General features: G+C 45.8%; 1 protein-coding gene across 6 annotated transcripts in view; it reads left to right on the top strand.

The window, feature by feature from the left end:
- Nucleotides 1-19,237, top strand: part of FAT3 (FAT atypical cadherin 3) — a 546,218-nt gene that overhangs the window by 377,505 nt on the left and 149,476 nt on the right. For all 6 annotated transcript variants that reach the window (XM_060234952.1, XM_060234950.1, XM_060234951.1 and 3 more), the window contains one exon: nt 9,611-9,750. In XM_060234952.1, coding sequence (XP_060090935.1) covers nt 9,611-9,750 — 140 coding nt within the window. The remainder of the gene's footprint in view (nt 1-9,610; nt 9,751-19,237) is intronic.

Genomic DNA, 19,237 nt, shown 5'->3' with positions numbered 1-19,237 from the left:
TTTTCAGAATTTAGAATGCCCACACACAAGTCCCTTTCAGTCTTAACTAGTCATGCATTTCCATTTCTTTTCCGTGTGTGTGTGTGAAGTGTCCTAAGTCACACCTGTCTTACGGTGACCCCCCACAGGGTTTTCAAGACAAGAGACGTTCAGAGGTGGTTTTCCTTTGCTTGCTACTTGACTTCCGTGGTGGCCTCCTATCCACGTACTAAGCAGGGACCACCGTGCTTAGCTTGTGAGTTCTGATCAGACTGGGCTAGCTGGGGCCATCCAAGTCAGGGCCTTTTCCCAGTGCCAACACTGAACATTAGGGTTCTGTCCCATTCCAGTTTGGTGTAGTGGTTAAGTGCGCAGACTCTTATCTGGGAGATCCAGGTTTGATTCCCCACTGCTCCACTTGCACCTGCTGGAATGGCCTCGGGTTAGCCATAGCTCTCGTAGGAGTTGTCCTTGAAAGGGCAGCTGCTGTAAGAGCTCTCTCAGCCCCATCCACCTCACAGGGTGTCTGTTGTGGGGGAGGGGAGGTAAAGGAAATTGTGACCGCGCTGAGACTCTAAGGCTGATTACAGACCGGCACTTTGGGTATGAAGTTCCAACCTAGGATCAGTGTAGGGGTAGTACATAAACACCTAGTTCGTTCGTTCCTTCCTTCCTTCCTTCCTTCCTTCCTTCCTTCCTTCCTTCCTTCCTTCCTTCCTTCCTTCCTTCCTTCCTTCCTTCCTTCCTTCCTTCTTTCCTTCCTTCCTTCCTTCCTTCCTTCCTTCCTTCCTTCCTTCCCTCCCTCTCTCCCTCCTTCCTTCCTTCTTTCTCTCCCTCCCTCCCTCCTTCCTTCCTTCCTTCCTTCCTTCCTTCCTTCCTTCCTTCCTTCCTTCCTTCCTTCCTTCCTTCCTTCCCTCCTTCCTTCCTTCCTTCCCTCCCTCCTTCCTTCCTGCCTTCCTTCCTGCCTGCCTTCCTGCCTTCCTCCCCGTCTCTGTCTCATCCCATCTTGCAGCTCTCAAGCGATGTGGCTCTTACATTAAATAAATTTGGCCACCCCTGGATAAAACAATAGCAACAATCAAAAATAAATCCTTTTTGTGTGTTTCGAGTTACTGTCCTGGCACTCTAGACAGCCTGCAAAACACAACCCAGCTGAAACCTGTTTTCAGATCCTCGTCTGCCAGTTGCCACAGCTCATTCATCCAACAGATACTTTCATACGTTGACTTTTTGGTCTCTGTGAAATAGACTTTCCAAAAAACATTGCCAGTCGATTGCCAGAAATGAGTTTGCATGATAAAATGAGCATAACACCATCACCAGGCTGCTAAAGGCACACTCTCCGCCTTGCCTGTGCTGAGCCTGCTGTTTTTCCTGGTAAGCACTTTGTTGTGGTGAGTCCAAAGTCAGAGATGGGCAAGGGCCTGTCACTAGCCTCATGCTGGGCTCTGAAGATCCTTCCTTGCTTCTGAACCCTTCTGAAACTCCAGGCAACTGCGGAGAAATATCTCTTCCCTTCCTTACCAGACTCATCGCTGCAATTCCAGTGAATTGTTCATGGAAGCCACTGCTTCGAAGCACCTCTAAAGCTCAATGCAATTCGCACTGCTCACATGAAAAGTGAACAGACAGACATCCTGCATGCACATACTTGCACCCAGGGCTTTCTTTTGTAGCAGGAGCTCCATTTGCATATTAGGCCGCACACCCCTAATGTAGCCAATCCTCCAAGAGCTTACAGGGCTCTTCTTACAGGGCCTACTGTAAGCTCCAGGAGGATTGGCTACGTCAGGGGTGTGTAGCCTAATATGCAAAGGAGTTCCTGCTACAAAAAAAAAAAAAACCCTCTTTGCACCTGTTTGTAAGGAAGAGCCAACACACATACACTCTACAAATGAAACCCCAGATAAATTTTGGGTTTCAATCACACATTCAGCTGTACATGCATTGAATGTAACAACACAGAATTGCTCAATGCATGTTTTAAAAAAATCGAGTCTCCACTGTACATGGGTTGTATATTTGTTCATTGTAACTTGTGCACTGGGCTACTGTGTACGTGTGTAGGGCAGCTGTTAACATAAGACAAGGCAACTGTGCAACTGACGGTAAGGCACAGCAGCCATTTTATGACTGGCTTTACCTCCTGTGGCAGTCATTTCATGGCTGTGCCCACAACCTGGTGTCAAAATTCCAAAGGTGCTTCCAAGCTCAAAAAGATTGGAGACGCTGTGGTGCTGGAGAAGACTCTTGAGAGTCCCTTGGACTGCAAGAAGATCGAATCAGTCAGTCCTAAGGGAAATCAACCCTGATTGTTCCCTGGAAGGTCAGATGCTGAAGGTGAAGCTCAAATACTTTGGCCACCCAATGAGAAGGGAGCACTCACTGGAGAAGATCCTGATGCTGGGAAAGACAGAAGGCAAAAGAAGATGGGGACGGCAGAAGATGAGATGGCTGGACAGCGTTATTGATGTAACTAACATGAATTTGAGCAGACTTCGGAGGATGGTGGAAGACAGGAGGGCCTGCCGTGACTTTGTCCATGGGGTCGCAAAGAGTTGGACTCGACTGTGCGACTGAACAGCAACAAAAGTTGTAGGATGTACATGCACACACTGTTCTACAAAGATCAGGAGAAGGGGGGGGGGGAGAAGATGATGATGATGGTGATGATGATGATGATGATGATATTGGATTTATATTTCGCCCTTCTCTCAATCTCAGAGTCTCAGAGCAGCTCACAATCTTCTTTATCTTTCTCCTCCACAACAGACATCCTGTGAGGTGAGTGGAGCTGAGAAAGCTCTTATAGCGGCTGCCCTTTCATGGACAACTCCTACAAGAGCTATGGCTGACCCAAGGCCATTCCAGCAGCTGCAAATGGAGGAGTGGGGAATCAAACCTGGTTCTCCCAGATAAGAGTCCGTGCACTACCAATTAAACCAAACAGACTCTTTTTATGGTAGAGGGCAAGACCCTGCCAGCTCACTAGACTTGAATGTTGCCGCTTCAGAGGAGCGACAGAGTCCAATAAGGCTAGACGACTAGCTCCCCTGTCTTCTTCAAAGCTTGGGGGACTTGATGTTACAGACTTGTCTTTATGGTCCTACCGATCTTTGGAAGGGAAGGGTCAGCTTCAATAGCAACCACTGATCTTGGCTGGGTACCCAGACTAGCTGATGTTTGTGCCTGCTGACAAAACTCTTCCTCTTTGGCAATAATTCTTCTTTCATTATACGTTCAAAACTTCTGCTGCACCCTGGAGGGAAGCTGTTGTGCTTTTTATGGTCCAAGTCTTTATTGTTTGTTGTCCTCTTTCAAGCATTCATCTAAAGAGGGATTATTGGAGGTGCGGCAAGATTTACCTCCTGTTACAATCCAAAGGGGGAAGACTCCAAAAGAAGAAAGGAAATAAGTGGTTCTTTTTTCACATATTAATCTATCCCGCCTTACACGCATTTAGATTTTTCTTGCCTGCCTCACATTAAGCCCAACTACAAAGAAATCAATTGAACAAAAAGGTCGGAGTCTGTTGTTAGGCCTTTTTCAACTTCTGTGTGCATTCTTGACTGTAAGAAAAGAGTTAGGTACAGGAACCTTTAAAAATAAGATGGCTGATTTTTTTTGTTTTTTAAACTCTGGACCATGAAATTATAACTGTTCCTCATAACCCAATTTTTGAATGAGACAAACATGCCCAAAGAGAAAGACCTAGAGATGGCAACTTTATTCTTACCTTCCAGATCGTCGTTGCTTCATCCTCTGAAAGGATGAAACCAGGCCTTCAATTCAGCAGGAGCTCACTGGAGCGCAGCTCCATCGCACCTCAAAAAGGATATTATAGCACTGGAAAAAGTGCAGAAAAGGGCAACTGGAATGATTAAAGGGTTGGAACACTTTTCCTATGAAGAAAGGTTAAAACGGTTGGGGCTCTTTAGCTTGGAGAAACGTCAACTGCAGGGTGACATGATAGGCTTACAAGATTATGCATGGGATGGAGAAGGTAGAGAAAGAAGTCCTTTTCTCCCTTTCTCACAATACAAGAACTCGTGGGCATTCAATGAAATTGCTGAGTAGTCAGGTTAGAACGGATAAAAGGAGGTACTTCTTCACCCAAAGGGTGATTAACATGTGGAATTCACTGCCACAAGAGGTGGTGGCGGCTACAAGCATAACCAGCTTCAAGAGGGGGTTAGATAAAAATATGGAGCAGAGGTCCATCAGTGGCTATTAGCCACAGTGTGTGTATATATGTATGTGTGTGTGTGTGTGTGTATGTGTATATATATATATATATATAAAATTCTTTGGTCTTGTGTGATACAGAGTGTTGGACTGGATGGGCCATTGGCCTGATCCAACATGGCTTCTCTTATGTGACACAGAGTGTTGGACTGGGTGGGCCATTGCCCTGATCCAACATGGCTTCTCTTATGTGACACAGAGTGTTGGACTGGATGGGCCATTGGCCTGATCCAACATGGCTTCTCTTATGTTGTTATGTTCTTTCTGACAGTCCCCCCTCCTCCTCCCCACCTTGTCCGTTGAATAGTAGGTGCAGCTGCATAACAGTCCCTGGATGAGCTCCACCACCTATTTTTCTACAAAACAACCCCTGGATGGAACAAAAGCTAAAGGACAAAATGGCTGTTAACAGACAGGCATTGTGGGGTGGTTGGGAGGCATCCCAAATCGGGATGGCTCAAAAAGAGCCATCCTGAACCCTCCACGTGCTCCCCTGCAAGCCCTCCCCATCACGTCCTTGGGGCGACATGGGCACGTTCAGATGACTGTTGTTTTTAACCAATTTATTGATAGCATATGGTTACAAAACTTAATTTCCCTTCGTTGCTTCAATACTAACCCATATGACTTTTCAATCCCCCCTCCCTCCAATATAGACTTCCCCGAGGTTATAGATTCTAATTCAATACTAAAGATACATCTGACTAATCAAAATTCGTTATATAAATATTTCCCCCCCTTCTTGCTTCTTCGTTGTTTTTTTTCCCCCATTATTACTAAAAAATTGTCCAATGTCTTCTTACATTCGACTCTTTCTCTATGTATTCTTTAAACTTCCTCCACTCTTTTTTAAATATCTCCAAATCATAGTCTCTTAATGTTCTAGTTAATTTATCCATTTCACTCCACGATAGAACTTTCATAGTCCAATCCCATTTATCCGGTATTTTTTCTTGCTTCCAAAGCTGCGCATACAATGTCCTAGCAGCTGATAGCAGGTACCAAATTAGAGTCCTATCTTCCTTTGGATATTTTTCTAATTGTACTCCAAGCAAAAATGTCTCTGCAATTTTCTTAAAGTCGTAACCCAATATTTTGGAGATTTCTTGTTGTATCATCTTCCAATACTCTTTCGCTTTTTCACATGTCCACCACATATGGAAGAAAGAACCTTCATGTTTTTTACACTTCCAACATCTATCCGACGTTCAGATGACTGTTAAGCACCATTCCTGCCCCCATACATTTTCAGTAGTCACACCTATGCGGACATGGGTACATGCCCGTGCACATGTGCGCACATGCGCTCATGCGCACTGAACAGTTTTAATTTTTTAAAATCGGATGCGACTTGGGGCAGCTTGGCGGTTTCACACCGCCGAGGCGCCTCACTTGCGCCCTTCCGCTTCCAGACACCAAGGAGGCGACTGGCGTGCGGCTCAAAAATTTGCTACCACTTTGGAAGCAGTAGCTTTTTCAGTCGCACTGCGGAGGCTGGAGGACTGGGTGAGGATGAGATGAGGACGGGCAGCAGATGTTTGCGTGTGGAGGGGTTTTTGGGGTCGATTTCAGAGGCGTCTCTGAGACGGCCCAAGGTGCTGGTCTATTAGCAGCCAATGAATCTCTCAATAAGGTTGAGAATGGCCCATATAAATCTCTAAATAAGACAAGAACGAGCCATTTTGAGGAAGCTGAGAGAGCAAGAATATTGTAGTCAACTCAAAGTCACTCTTGTCTTGTTGCGAAGGACTTTCCCACCTCTGCGTAGAAGCAGAGCCTTTTCAGGCGGAGTGGCCTTTGTGGGCCATTCCATGTTTGTGATCCTGGCTAAGATGCCTTGTTGATGAAACCGAGGATGCCGGGAGGAGGTCAGTCCTGAAAGCCGTCAGATGGAGCAAAGGGGGCAAAAGACCGGGACCGGCAAGAATTTCAACAAAGCAGGGTCAAGGCCATAAAACAAGCTCTTCACTGAACACAATGATGGGAAACAAAGAGCCCCCATTAACTGTGCATGGGAAAATGCATCTGGGAAATGAAGCTTACCTGGGGCATGGAATGTGAGGTTGAAGGACAGTTGCCTTTGGAAGAAACTTTGAGGGACAAGCTACACAAAAGTTAATGTGACAGACCCTTCATTTAAGGAGAGAGGGAGAGCCGGTTTGGTGTAGTGGTTAAGTGTTCGGACTCTTATCTGGGAGAACTGGGTTTCATTCCCCACTCCTCCACTTGCACCTGCTGGAAAGGCCTTGGGTCAGCTGTAGCTCTTGCAGGAGTTGTCCTTGAAACTCTCAGCCTCACCCACCTCACAGGGTGCCTGTTGTGGGGAAGGAAGATAAAGGAGATTGTAAGCCGCTCTGAGACTGAAATTTGGAGTGTTGGGGGTGGGATATACATCCAATATCTTCTTCTTAAAAGGCAGAATTTGGAAAAGAGACTCCAGCAGAGAGTCTGTGACATTTCCTTCCAATCACAGCTTTTCCTTTTCATCTTCCTACCAAGCCACTCCCCCTCCCCTTCCAGGCTTTTGCCCTTCCCGCCTGTCAGAATGGGCATCTCTTAGCTGCCAGTGGCAATAGGGTTGCCAAGTCCAATTCAAGAAATATTGGGGGACTTTGGGAATGGAGCCAGGAGACTTTGGGGGTGGAGCCAGGAACAAGGGTGTGAACTCCAAGGGAGTTCTGGCCATCACATTTAAAGGGACAGCACACCTTTTTAAATGTCTTCCTTCCATAGGAAATAATGAAGGGGTATATGTGTGTGGTATACATGACTTTTAACTCCTTTGCCTATTAGGCCACACTTCCCTGATGCAGCCAATCCTCCAAGAGCTTATAGTGCTCTTAGTACAGGGCCTACTGTAAGCTCCAGGAGGATTGGCTACATCAGGCAGGTGTGGCCTAATATGCAAAGGAGCTCCTGCCACAAAGAAAAGCCCTGGTGGTCTATGTTCTTTACAGGTACCAGAGGTCTCCAGCGTGGTGCCTGTGGGTGCTGCCATCAACACCTTCCCTGGTGCCCAGCAAGTGTTCTCAGAAAGTGGGTGGAGCCAGGTGATAGCTTTTGCCTAGCACAGCTTCTGATAGGCCATTGGTGATCTGACTGACTGTGTGGACTAAAATAAAGTGCCCCTCTTCTCCGTTATTCTTGGACTTTGTGAGTGTGGCTCCTCCTCCTGCAGCAGCAGCCATTTTGTGGCTGTGCCCACAACCCTGTGTCAGAATTCCAAAGGTTCTAAAAGGTTGGAGACCCCTGACATGCCCCATTCATCAGACTCTGGTGCTTGGGAGGGGCAACAGTGTGAGGACTTCTAGTGTCCTGGCCCCACTGATGGACCTCCTGATGGCACCTGGAGTTTTTTGGCCACTGTGTGTACAGAGTGTTGGAGGGCCATCGGCCTGATCCAACACGACTTCTCTTACGTTCTTATGTTCCCCATCTTCTCACCTCCTAATCCTCATCTTATGGACAATAGAAGGCACATTCGGGAAGCCCTGTATCATAATATCTTTCTATTTGAATTCCTTTTTACTTATAAGCTTAGCGTTTTCTTAGAAGTGTGATGTGATAAGGGTCTGGTTTTTTGATTGCTTATTAAGATGGCTACAAAGTATAATAGTCTCTTCTCTCTTCCTCCCCCGCATGGGTTATCAGTAAAAAACCCATTCTTTTTAAAAAAATTCTGCCAGTCCCAAGGCAAGCCTCATTCCATCACAAAAATTCTGCATTGAAAGATCCACAAGCCTTGTCTTCAAAAAGGTTTTTTTTTTTCCCCTCGAGTCGCTTGAGAGATGGTCTATTTTTTTCCCCTCTGTAGAAAAGGAAGGGAGAGCTTGGCTTCAAACAAATAATGAAAAGCATATAATCCAATAGAAATGTTTTAATACCTTGATATCTTCAGAACTTTAATTAAATGTCAAGAACAATTATGCGTTCGCTTACAATTAAATGGTGTTAAGTGTATAGTACAGCTGAGACGAGAGAAGTCACTTAGGCACGCATAGAAGGGTGTGGGGAAATAGATATGCTTTTGGCAAGAAGTCACATTAGCATCACGTTTTCAGGGCAGCATTCAGTTAAGGGGAGACAAAGAAACCAGGGGGAAATTGCATTAGGTACTAAGCAGCATCTTCCTGGGATAGGAGCAAGGCCATGGTTTAGTGTTAGAACACCTGCTTTTCATTCCTAGATCTCTGTATTCAAACCCTCACATCTCAGTTGAGAAAAAAAAAAGATAGCAAAGGCTGTGGAAGATTCCCACCCAAGACCCAGGAGAGCTGCTGCCAATTCAGATAAAGCAGGGGTGGCCAAACTTACTTAATGTAAGAGGCACATAGAGTAAACGTCAGATGTTTGAGATCTGCAAGACATGAATGTCATATGTTGGAGAACCACAGGAAGGAAGGAAGGAAGGAAGGAAGGAAGGAAGGAAGGAAGGAAGGAAGGAAGGAAGGAAGGAAGGAAGGAAGGAAGGAAGGAAGGAAGGAAGGAAGGAGAAAATAAGAGGAAGAAGAAGAAGAAGATGATGATATTTTATATCCTGCCCTATACTCTGAAACTCAGAGGCTGAGAGTGGTCACACTCTCCTGAAAAACATGAGATCTGCTCTATACAATAGCTCTCGCAGAGCTGTCCTTGAAAGGGCAGCTTCTTGGAGCGCTCTCTCAGCCCCACCCACCTCACAGGATGTTTGTTGTGGGGGGTGGTGGTAAAAAAGATTGTGAGCCACTCTGATACTCTGAGATTCAGAGTGAAGGGCGGGATATAAATCCAATATCATCTTCTTCTCATCTGCATAGCCCATTCTGAGTTTTGTTTCATGGTCACACTATGGTGTGACAGAACCTTGGAGACTGGCCTGCACAGTTCTTCTCAGACTGGATAGGCCCTGCTCTTGTCCTCTTCCTTAACTGAAGCACTCGCATCGGTTCAGAAGCTGTGCCAGCAGCCCTTAGTGGTGGGGGTCAAGTTCCAAGGAAGCATCACACAAACAATGTGCAAATCTTATTCCCAAATTAATTTCTCATAAAGGAGAGAAGTCCTTGTTCGCTCTGACAAGAGGATAAGCCAGTTCAGGTTAATAGCTTTGTAAAGCCCTTTAAAAGAATCAATTATACCTCGCCTGAATGTGCTATAGAATCTTTTGTTTGTCGTGTGAGTTCTTTCTCTTTTTTAATCCCTTTATGACTTCTGTTTTACAATATACAATTGGTGCTTGAAAAGAAAAATTAACTCCAAACAAAGATCGCTAAATGTGCAGTGCTTCTTACGTGTAGCGCTTCTCTGTAAATTACCACACCTTGGCCTGTGCACATTGTTGTGGGGTTGTTTGTTTGTTTTAAGGAAAACATTCCAGAAATTTAACTGCTCCTTTTGTTGTAACAACTAGGCGGAAACTTTGATAGCTCTTTCGACGCAGATAAAGGCGTTGGGACCATTGTCATCGCCAAACCATTGGATGCGGAGCAGAGATCGGTATACAACATGACTGTAGAGGTCACCGATGGGACAAATGTGGCAAGCACTCAGGTATGATAATATCGCTTCCCGGCTCCAAACACATTGGCCTTTGTGTGGGACTTCTGAATTATATTGTGCGTGTTGAATCAAGAGTGCTCTTCAAGGGTCTGAGACTGTTCATAGAGTAAAAGTAAAGGTAGTCCCCTGTGCAAGCACCAGTCGTTTCCAACTCTGGGGTGACGTCACATCACAGTGTTTTCACTGTAGACATTTTCACTGCAGTTAACCTCTGAACCCCAGAGCCAGGAGGAAACATCAGGGGAAGACCTAGGCCTCTAGGCCCTGTTGTTGGCCCTCGAGAGGAACTGGTTGACCACTGTGTGAGGCAGGATGCTGGAGTAGATGGACCACTGATCTGATCCAGCAGCACTCTTCTTACATTTGTACCATGGTTATTGTTGTTGTGAGGATGTTTTGAGTTTGCAGACTTCGTTCCCGGGTTATAATTTGCAATTGTTATTGAATTCTAAGTGCCACTGGCCACTTTGCAGGGAGTATTTAAAAGCAACATTTAAAAGCACCCCTTAATACCTGCAGTTAGCTCCTGTGGGAAAAATACATCTATTCAGGCACATGTGGATTTTGCCAGAAGAGCCAGTTGCAGATTTGGAGATTTAAAACAAGGGAAGAGGCTTGAGAAGAGAGGGTTTACAGGGTTTTTTTTTTTTGTAGCAGGAACTCATTTGCATATTAGGCTACACCCCTCTTATGTAGCCAATCCTCCTGGAGGTTACAGGGCTCTTATTACAGGGCCTACTGCAAGCTCCAGGAGGATTGGCTACATCTGGGGTGTGTGGCGTAATATGCAAAGGAGTTCCTGCAACAAAAAAGCCCTGGGGTTAAAGGCTCTCTTTCCTCTGCCCTCATCTTTGGAGCAACTGCCTGGGACTGCAGGTTGGCATATTTTTAAAAAATGCAGAAGACATCCGATCTTTCGCTTCTCACCTGGATTTGCCCTGAGTCAGGAATTAAGTTTTCCCAGTCGCAGTCTAACCGCAACCCCTACAACCGCATTGGAGAGGACTGCTTAGAAGTTGCACGATCCCATTCCCTCTTTCCAACGCAGAAGTCCTTCCCAGTCCTCTCCCTCTCTGGGTGACATCAAACATTTCCCAGAAACGATGAAGTGTGAATCTTTATCCACTTTACTATGTTGGGTTTTTTTCCTAATGCAGCCGTAAAACGATCCGTTTCATCTTTCTGAAATGTTTTGCAAAAAAGCCATATGCTACGATGAAGCACCGTCCTAAGGAACTATCCATAACAGATCTCCTGATGATCTTTAAATGTCTCATTCTCGGTCTCAGCAGGATCGAGCTTTTTTCCCTTCCCTCCCACACCCGCCTGCCTGTGATGTATAAAAGCACCTGCAGTTGTAATGACAGTTGCCAAAATAATAAAAAAAAAAAAACACGATGATTTTGAAAGAGGTAGGTGGCAGTATGGAATCATCCAAAGAGGCCATTGGCTGCCTTGAAAAGCCCTAAATTCCCGTCTTTGAATCACAGCTCGGTTTTTACCACCAAACAGCTGAGCTGCAGCCCTCGAATTAAGCAGCATTTCATTTGATTCCAGAGCACCTGCTTGTCCTTTTAATTTATTTCTTTTTTATCCTCCATTGTGTCCACTGGGCCGTCGGAGGTGGTAAAAGACACAGCGAAACCACCAGAGATATTTTGTTTCAGTAATGGGATCAGAAACTAGATCTGCTGAACAGCTTCAGTCTCTTCAACAATAACCCCATTACCCCCTTTTATTGCCAGGTATTTCTTCACTTCCCTAACAGCCATCGGGGGTTCCTTTCCGCCGACATATTGTGCGCCGATACCTTAGGAGAAGGAACTGAACAACAACGGTGTAAACTTCACACAGGGCTTATGTTACTGATGTGTCTACTTTGGTGGCAACCCGCTGTATACGCTGAAGAGATTTTTGGAGACACTATACCTCCCTCCTCCCCTTTAAATGCAAAGAGGGGGTGGTGGGAGTGAAACAACCTGAAAGGTTAATATGCAATTAAAGGGCCCAACATTAAAAACAAACTGTAAAATAAATTATAAACCAACATACATGTATTTATTGTAGAAAGCTCAAACCATTATGGGGCCCATCATTTGCCTCTATCCTATGTACAGTCATAAAACCACAATGGGAACTCACTTAACTTGACCTGATGCATTTTGACCTAAACTGGTCTTCCTCAAAAGTCAGAAAAGTATGTACATATAGGCTGATAGCAAACAGGCATTCTGGGGCGGGTTGGAGGCGGCCGAAAGCAGGACGGCTGAAAACAAGCTGTTCCGGAGCCGCCCAACGGCACCGGGGAGGCAGCCCCGTCCCGTTCTTGTGGCAGCCGGGCACCTCCATACGGAGAGGTGCCTCAGAAGCCGCTGCTCGGCGTTTCTTAAAGGGGCAGAACGCTCCTGCTCACAGGCTGCATGGTGGTGGTGGTGGGGGGAGCCGGAAACGGCTCGGGGCGGCTTGGCGCTTCCACACTGCCAAGTCACCTCATGTGCGCGCTTCCCCTTCCGAACGACGTGGAGGCGACTGGCAGCCGGCCCAAAAATTTGTGACCACTTCCAAAGTGGTAGCTTTTGGGACTGGGTGGATCGGGATGGGGACAGGGTGAGTGTGGGATGGGGACGGGAGGCAGATGTTTCCATCCGCAGGGATTTTTTGAGCAGACTTCAGAGGCGTGTCTGAGTCAACCCAAAGTGCCGGTCTGTTATCAGCCATGTTGGCTCATAATACAGAATACAATAAAACAACAGAACAATGCTGGACCACAAGGAAATTTAATGAAGTGTCAAAGGCTTAAAGGTATTCTTGAGGCCTCTTATTCTACAGCCTTATGTCCTAATCAAGGTCATACATATTGCATCCAGTATATGCCACACTGATCAAGGTAGGTGTAAGGTCAGAGCCTACGTGCTGGAAGTTAAGACCTCTGAAGAAGAGCAGTTTAGGTTGAAATGTGTCAGGTCAAGTTAAGTTCCCATTGTGATTTTATGATTATACGTAGGACAGAGGCTGCAATAAATACATGTATGTTGATTTATGATTTATTTTACAGTTGGTTTTTAATGTTTGGCCCTTTAGTTGCATATTAACCTTTCAGGTTTCTTACTCCAGTTTTTGGGCTAAGTTACTTTCCCCTCTTCGTTTTTCCTTGAGAGTTAAACAACAACAACATGACTTCTGGAGCGAATACTTTGAAAGATTAAGTTCGTGTTAATCATCTGTCCTGGGCCTTCATGCTCTGTGGCCAGGCAGCCGCCGCCGCTGCTCGAACGCCAGCAAAGATCCATCTTAATGCGGCTTCACTGGGACTCCAGGCGGGACAGTGGCAGGGAGAATGTTGATTTACTTGATTTATCATCCGAGTGCAGATATGAAGGTACCTGTCAGATTGATTAACTTCAACAAAAACCGAGCCAGGAAGGACCGAGCCAGCAAGGGGGGGGCGGGCAACGGCGTGTGTTTTTGTCTCTGTTCAATTCATCAGCGCTCGAGGCATTGCGGTAATTTACGGAAGGCTGGATTTTTACACCTCTTTTTTTTTTAAAAAAAAATAATTGCCTCAGGATGTTTGGCTTGTAGTTTTCTCTCCCCCAGAAATGCTGGGTAAAGGCACAGCTTTCTCCTTTTGTTCAAATGTGAGAAAAGGCCCGGTTTGCTCAGCAAAAAAAATCGGCTCTTACTGCACAACGACAGTGTACATCCAGGGTAAAACATGCACACAGCACAATGCAGGTCGTGGAGTTCAGTTGGGCATTGACTCACCCCACATTGCAGGGTTGAGCTGGCGCACTTTGCGTCTATAAAGCCCCTATATGACCATTTGAGATTAAGACTATGAATATATGCTATATGTATTAGAAGCACTGCTGATATGAGAGCAGATAACTAGGAAAGGTCTTCTTGGTGATAATCAGGATTTTCTTTCCAGTAGTCGTGGTTTAATTGAGGAAGAATTGCAGATTTATACCCCACCCTTCTCTCTGAATCAGAGACTCAGAGTGGCTTAGAGAGCTCTCCCAGCAGCTGCCCTTTCAAGGACAACCTCTGCAAGAGCTATGGCTGATCCAAGGCCATTCCAGCAGGTGCAAGTGGAAGAGTGGGAAATCAAACCTGGTTCTCCCAGATAAGAGTCTGCACACTTACGAATCCACTACACCACACGCTTAACCACTACACCAAACTGGCTCTAATATTGCTGAATCAAGGATTTCACAAATCATATATGCTGAGGGAGGGTTTATAGACCCCACAAAATAAATTTTGTCCTGGGATCAGTCACTTCAAGCTACAGTGGACAGCCACATATTTGAATGCTTATTTTTTTTTTCAAATCAATGTAAGTAGAAAACTAGCTACTTATGGATTCCACCTGTCCTTTCCCCAGGATGCTACTTTTCTGTGCCCAGTGATGGTTTTCCCCACCTTGGGGAAGCATTTAAACTTGCATTTAGTTGTCACCTTAAGTGGTAATTCCAGAAACAGCTTTACCACCTGATTCTGGTGCACCTTCTATGTGTTGCTTATGGATAGATATTTTCTAGGACTGAATGATGATGATGATATTGGGTTTATATCCTGCCCTCCACTCCGAATCTTAGAGTCTCAAAGCGACTCACAATCCCTTTATCTTCTTCCCCCACAACAGACACCCTGTGAGCTGAGAGAGCTACGGCTAACCCAAGGCCATTCCAGCAGCTGCAGTGGAGCAGTGGGGAATCAAACCCAGTTCTCCCAGATAAGACTCTGCACACTTAACCACTACACCAGACTGGCTCTCCAAATTGGCATGAATGATACAGTGTTGACTGTACACAGCTCTGGCTTGCCTATAATGATTTTTTTTTTTTTCGTTTCAGAGGGTAGCCGTGTTGGCCTGCAGTAGAACAGCTTAAGACAAGTCCAGCAGCACTTTAGAGGCCAGCCAGATTTTCAGGGTATGATCTTTCAGGAATAAAAGCCCATACCCCAAGGGCATCCAACAAAGGGAGCTTTGACTCCGACTCACACACTGAAAATCTTACTGGTCTCTAAGGTGCTACTGGACTCAAATCTGGATTTTTTTATTTTTTTAGAGGACTGTCATTTCACGCATTAGACCCCTTTACTATAGGTCATCTCTCCAGCCCATGCCATGGATTATCCATGCAAACCTATCCCATGACACCTCTGCTGATCTCCCAATAGTTTGGAACAGGGGTGGCCAAACTGCAGTTTGGGAGCCACATGTGGATCTTTCATCTATATGCCGTGGCTCTCGAAGCCCCTATCACCCCATTGACCAGCTTGGAGAAGGCATTTCGTCTCTTTAAATCACTTCTCCAAGCCAAGCCAGCCAGCAGCTTGGAGAATGCATTCAAAGTTAAAGTTGCTTTCTTTCCACATCTTCCTCCCTCCTCCATCTATTTCCTTCCTGCCTGTCTTGTGGCTCTCAAACATATGACGTTTATTCTGCGTGACTCTTACGTTAGGCAAGTTTGGCCACCCCTGGTTTGGAAGAAGGGAATTGCTGGCTGTGCAGTCTAAACCAGGGGAAACTGCTCAGTGCTCTGCCCTTGTGTCTGGCACTCTTCCCCACCCCCATATTGACTTATTTATCAAATGTATATCCCTCTCCCCTGAATAAGACTCGACATGGCTAACTATATAAAATATACTAGATAATAGAAAAAATAGATCTTGGGTGGTTTGTTTGTTTCCTTTTCTGTTTTGCTTTACATATTTGTGACTTTGTTTTTTTTTAATTTCTCTCTTTAGCTGTTCACTAACAATGTAAAACCCTCCCCGCCCCCAAAGCACAAAGAAAGGATGAGAAACGGCTTTGCTTCCTTGCTGTTTATTTCTTCCTATGCTGTGCTTTGGCCCTGTCACTCAAGACCTAAGCAGCAATTATGATTCCTTCTCACGATGTAGAGCTAAGCGCAACGTTGTTTCTATACCATTGTCTTCTTCAAGTCTAATCCTTTTTGAACACCTCTTTAAAGTTCTGCATAAGCATTCCGCCAGTTTCCCAAGCCTGCTGCTAACTGTCTTCGCCCTTTGAAGAAAACCCATGAACGCTCTTTCCCTATAAATAAATCCAGAATAGTAGCTGTGTTAGTCTGTTGCGGCAAAATTAAACAGGATTGCAAGGGGACTTTAAAGACTACAAGATTTATTCTGGCAGGAGTTTTTGTCTGATCCATGTACCATCAGTGCATCTGATGAAGTAATGCCTGACTCACAAAAGCTTATGCTAATATATATGGATTGTTCTTTAAATTGCCCCAAGACTTCTGTTTAATTACCCTGTAAGTTAAAAGATGCATCCGGATTTTCTTAATATTATTTTATATAAAGATTAACTATGCCAAGCATTCAAAATGATTACTATTTACCAGAGCTGTTTTGTAGAAAAAGCCCAGCAGGAACTCATTTGCATATTAGGCCACACCCCTGCATCACCATTGTTTCGTGCGGGTTTTTGTAGAAAAGGCCCAGCAGGAACTCATTTGCATATTAGGCCACCCCCTGCATCACCATTGTTTCGCACGGGGTTTTGTAGAAAAGGCCCAGCAGGAATTCATTTGCATATTAGGCCACACCCCTGCATCAACATTGTTCCACATGGGTTTTTGTGGAAAAAGCCCAGCAGGAACTAATTTGCATATTAGGCCACACCCCTGCATCACCATTGTTTCACGCGGGGTTTTGTAGAAAAGGCCCAGCATGAACTTATTTGCATATTAAGCCACACATCCCTGCATCACCATTGTTTCACACAGGGTTTTTTGTAGAAAAAGCCCAGCAGGAACTCATTTGCACATTAGGCCACACCCACTGATGCTAAGCCAGCCAGAACTGCATTCCTGTGTGTTCCTGCCATTCATTATTCAAGCGCAATCAGTTGCAGAATCATTCAAACTCCAGTGGCCCCAGGTAATTTAAGTTGCTTCCTGCTTGGGCTGTAAACTCCAGTTGTTAATCGTGGACATCTTCCCAATCCTCTGCAGAGTGAAACTCCTTTTTTCTGTTTGCAAATAAATCTTTAGACTCTCCATGCAAAGTTTAACCACAGTTCGTCATTCAGGCTTGACAAGATGAGATAACTTAAGAGTGATATTTAGCTAAACAGATGGAACTGGCTACTTCTGTAAAAATTACAGCTGCTAGAGACAGACAGACTCCATATAATCTGATTGGGGAAACAGTATGAAATCAATCCATTCCACAGTTTCTGAAAAATTAATCTGACCAGGAATACGGTACAGGATGATGATGATATTGGATTTATATCCCGCGCTGTTCTCTGAAAGAGTCTCAGAGCGATCACAATCTCCTTTATCTTCTTCCCCCACAACAGACACCCTGTGAGGTAGGCAGGGCTGAGAGGGCTCTCCCAGAAGCTGCCCTTTCAAGGACAACTCTGCGAGAACTATGGCTGGCCCAAGGCCATTCCAGCAGGTGCATGTAGAGGAGTGGGGAATCAAACCCGGTTCTCCCAAATAAGAGTCCGCACACTTAACCACTACACCAAACTGGTGCTGTTGGAACTCATAGACTTGCCCAAGGTTATAGTGGGGCATAAGGTAATGACATTATGGAGGTGACCATGTTCTAAAAATCCCAGACTTCTGCTGCAAGCTTTGCATTGCCAGTTTGTATCTTTATTCTACAAAATGGATATATATTACAAAGAGAATGAAGAAATCTGTTTGTTGTACAAGCTTTTCAGAGATCGTTTGCATAGTAAAGGGTAAACTTGAACCTTTGGTTTCCCCGTGTTATTGGAAGTTCAGCAACTCATGAGTAAATTGCCCCCGTGAGACCACACAAGTGTGGGATTGCAAACTTTTATTTTTGCTTCTGTGTGTGTGTGAGAGAGAGAGAGAGAGAGAGAGAGAGAGAGAGAGAGAGATGATTTGCCGCTGCTTGGGTGAGGAAATGAAGACTGTATTCAGGGGAACTGCACTGCTATTTATTTATTTTAGGGAAAGTCTCTTGGCTCCACCCCCAAAGTCTCCTGGCCCCACCCCCAAAGTCCCCAGATATTATCTGAGTTAGACTTGGCAACCCTATTGCCAGGTCTGTGTTGGAAAATACCTGGAGGCTTTGGGGGTGGATCTGGGAGAGGGCAGGGTTTGGAGAGGGGAGGGGCCTCAGCATGGTCCAATGCCATAGAGTCCACTCTTTGAAGCAGCCATTTTCTCCAGGGGAGAGGATCTCTGCCAGCTGGAGATCAGTTGTAAATAGGCTTCCCAACCCGCCCCCCCCCCGCCCTGCTGGGGGACCCCTGAATTAGCAGCCTCCTCCCCCGCTCTCCAAAAATCCAGAAGCGGGGTGGGGGGGAATCGGTGCTGTGTCTCTTTCCCTCCCTGCCTCCCTCCCTCACAGGCTTCAGGCTCCACCCTTCCTCCGGGTCACAAAGACCCGCCCACCGCTGGCCTGCTATTCGCTCCAGTCCGGCCTCCCTTCGCGAGGTGCATGCTGGGACTCGTAGTCGCCAGAAATGGGGGGGGGGGGAGAGTCTGCTGAGCACTTCATTATTCTCTATGTGGAGATTGATTCTCGTAGGGTATAATGGGGAATTGATTTGGAGGTTTTGGTGGCTCTGGGGGGAGTTGTTTTTTGAGGTAGAGGCACCAAATTTTCAGTATAGTATCTAGTGACTCCCCCCAAAGTATCCCCCAAGTTTCAAAAAGACTGGACCATGGGGTCCAATTCTATGAGCCCCAAAAGAAGGTGCCCCTATCCTTCATTATTTCCTATGGAAGGAAGACATTTAAAAAGGTGTGTGGTCCCTTTAAATGTGATGGCCAGAACTCCCTTGGAGTTCAATTATGCTTGTCACACCCTTGTTCCTGGCTCCACCCCCAAAGTCCCCAGATATTTCTTGAATTGGACTTGGCGACCCTAGTGGAGGGCCATGGGGGAGGGGGTCCTTTAAGTCATGCAGGAGGCCAGTGCCTGCTCCTGCCACCCCTCCAGCATGATTTGGACCCCACCAATCAGCTGATCTGTGGACCCCTTAAATGGCATGGGAGTAGTGTTGCCAATCCCCAGGTGAGGGCAGGGGATCCCCCGGTTTGGAGGCTCTCCCCCCCCCCGCTTCACGGTCATCAGAAAGTGGGGGGAGGGGAGGGAAATGTCTGCTGGGAACTCTTTTATTCCCTGTGGAGATTTATTCCCATAGAAAATAATGGAGAATTGATCCGCGGGTATCTGGGGTTCTGGGGAGGCTGTTTTTTGAGGTAGAGGCACCAAATTTTCAGTACAGCATCTAGTGCCTCTCCCCAAAATATTAACCAAGTTTCAAAACGATTGGACCAGGGTGTCCAATTCTATGAGCCCCAAAAGAAGGTGCCCCTATCCTTCATTACTTCCTATGGAAGGAAGGCATTGAAAAGGTGTGCTGTCCCTTTAAATGTGATGGCTAGAACTCCCTTTGGAGTTCAGTTATGATTGTCACAGCCTTGATCTTGGCTCCACCCCAATGTCT

The sequence above is a fragment of the Heteronotia binoei genome, chromosome 3 (genome assembly GCF_032191835.1).
Source record: "Heteronotia binoei isolate CCM8104 ecotype False Entrance Well chromosome 3, APGP_CSIRO_Hbin_v1, whole genome shotgun sequence".
Classification (NCBI taxonomy): Eukaryota; Metazoa; Chordata; class Lepidosauria; order Squamata; family Gekkonidae; genus Heteronotia; species Heteronotia binoei.
Note: the sequence above shows the minus strand (reverse complement) of the source record. Positions and strands in the feature narration are given on the sequence as shown.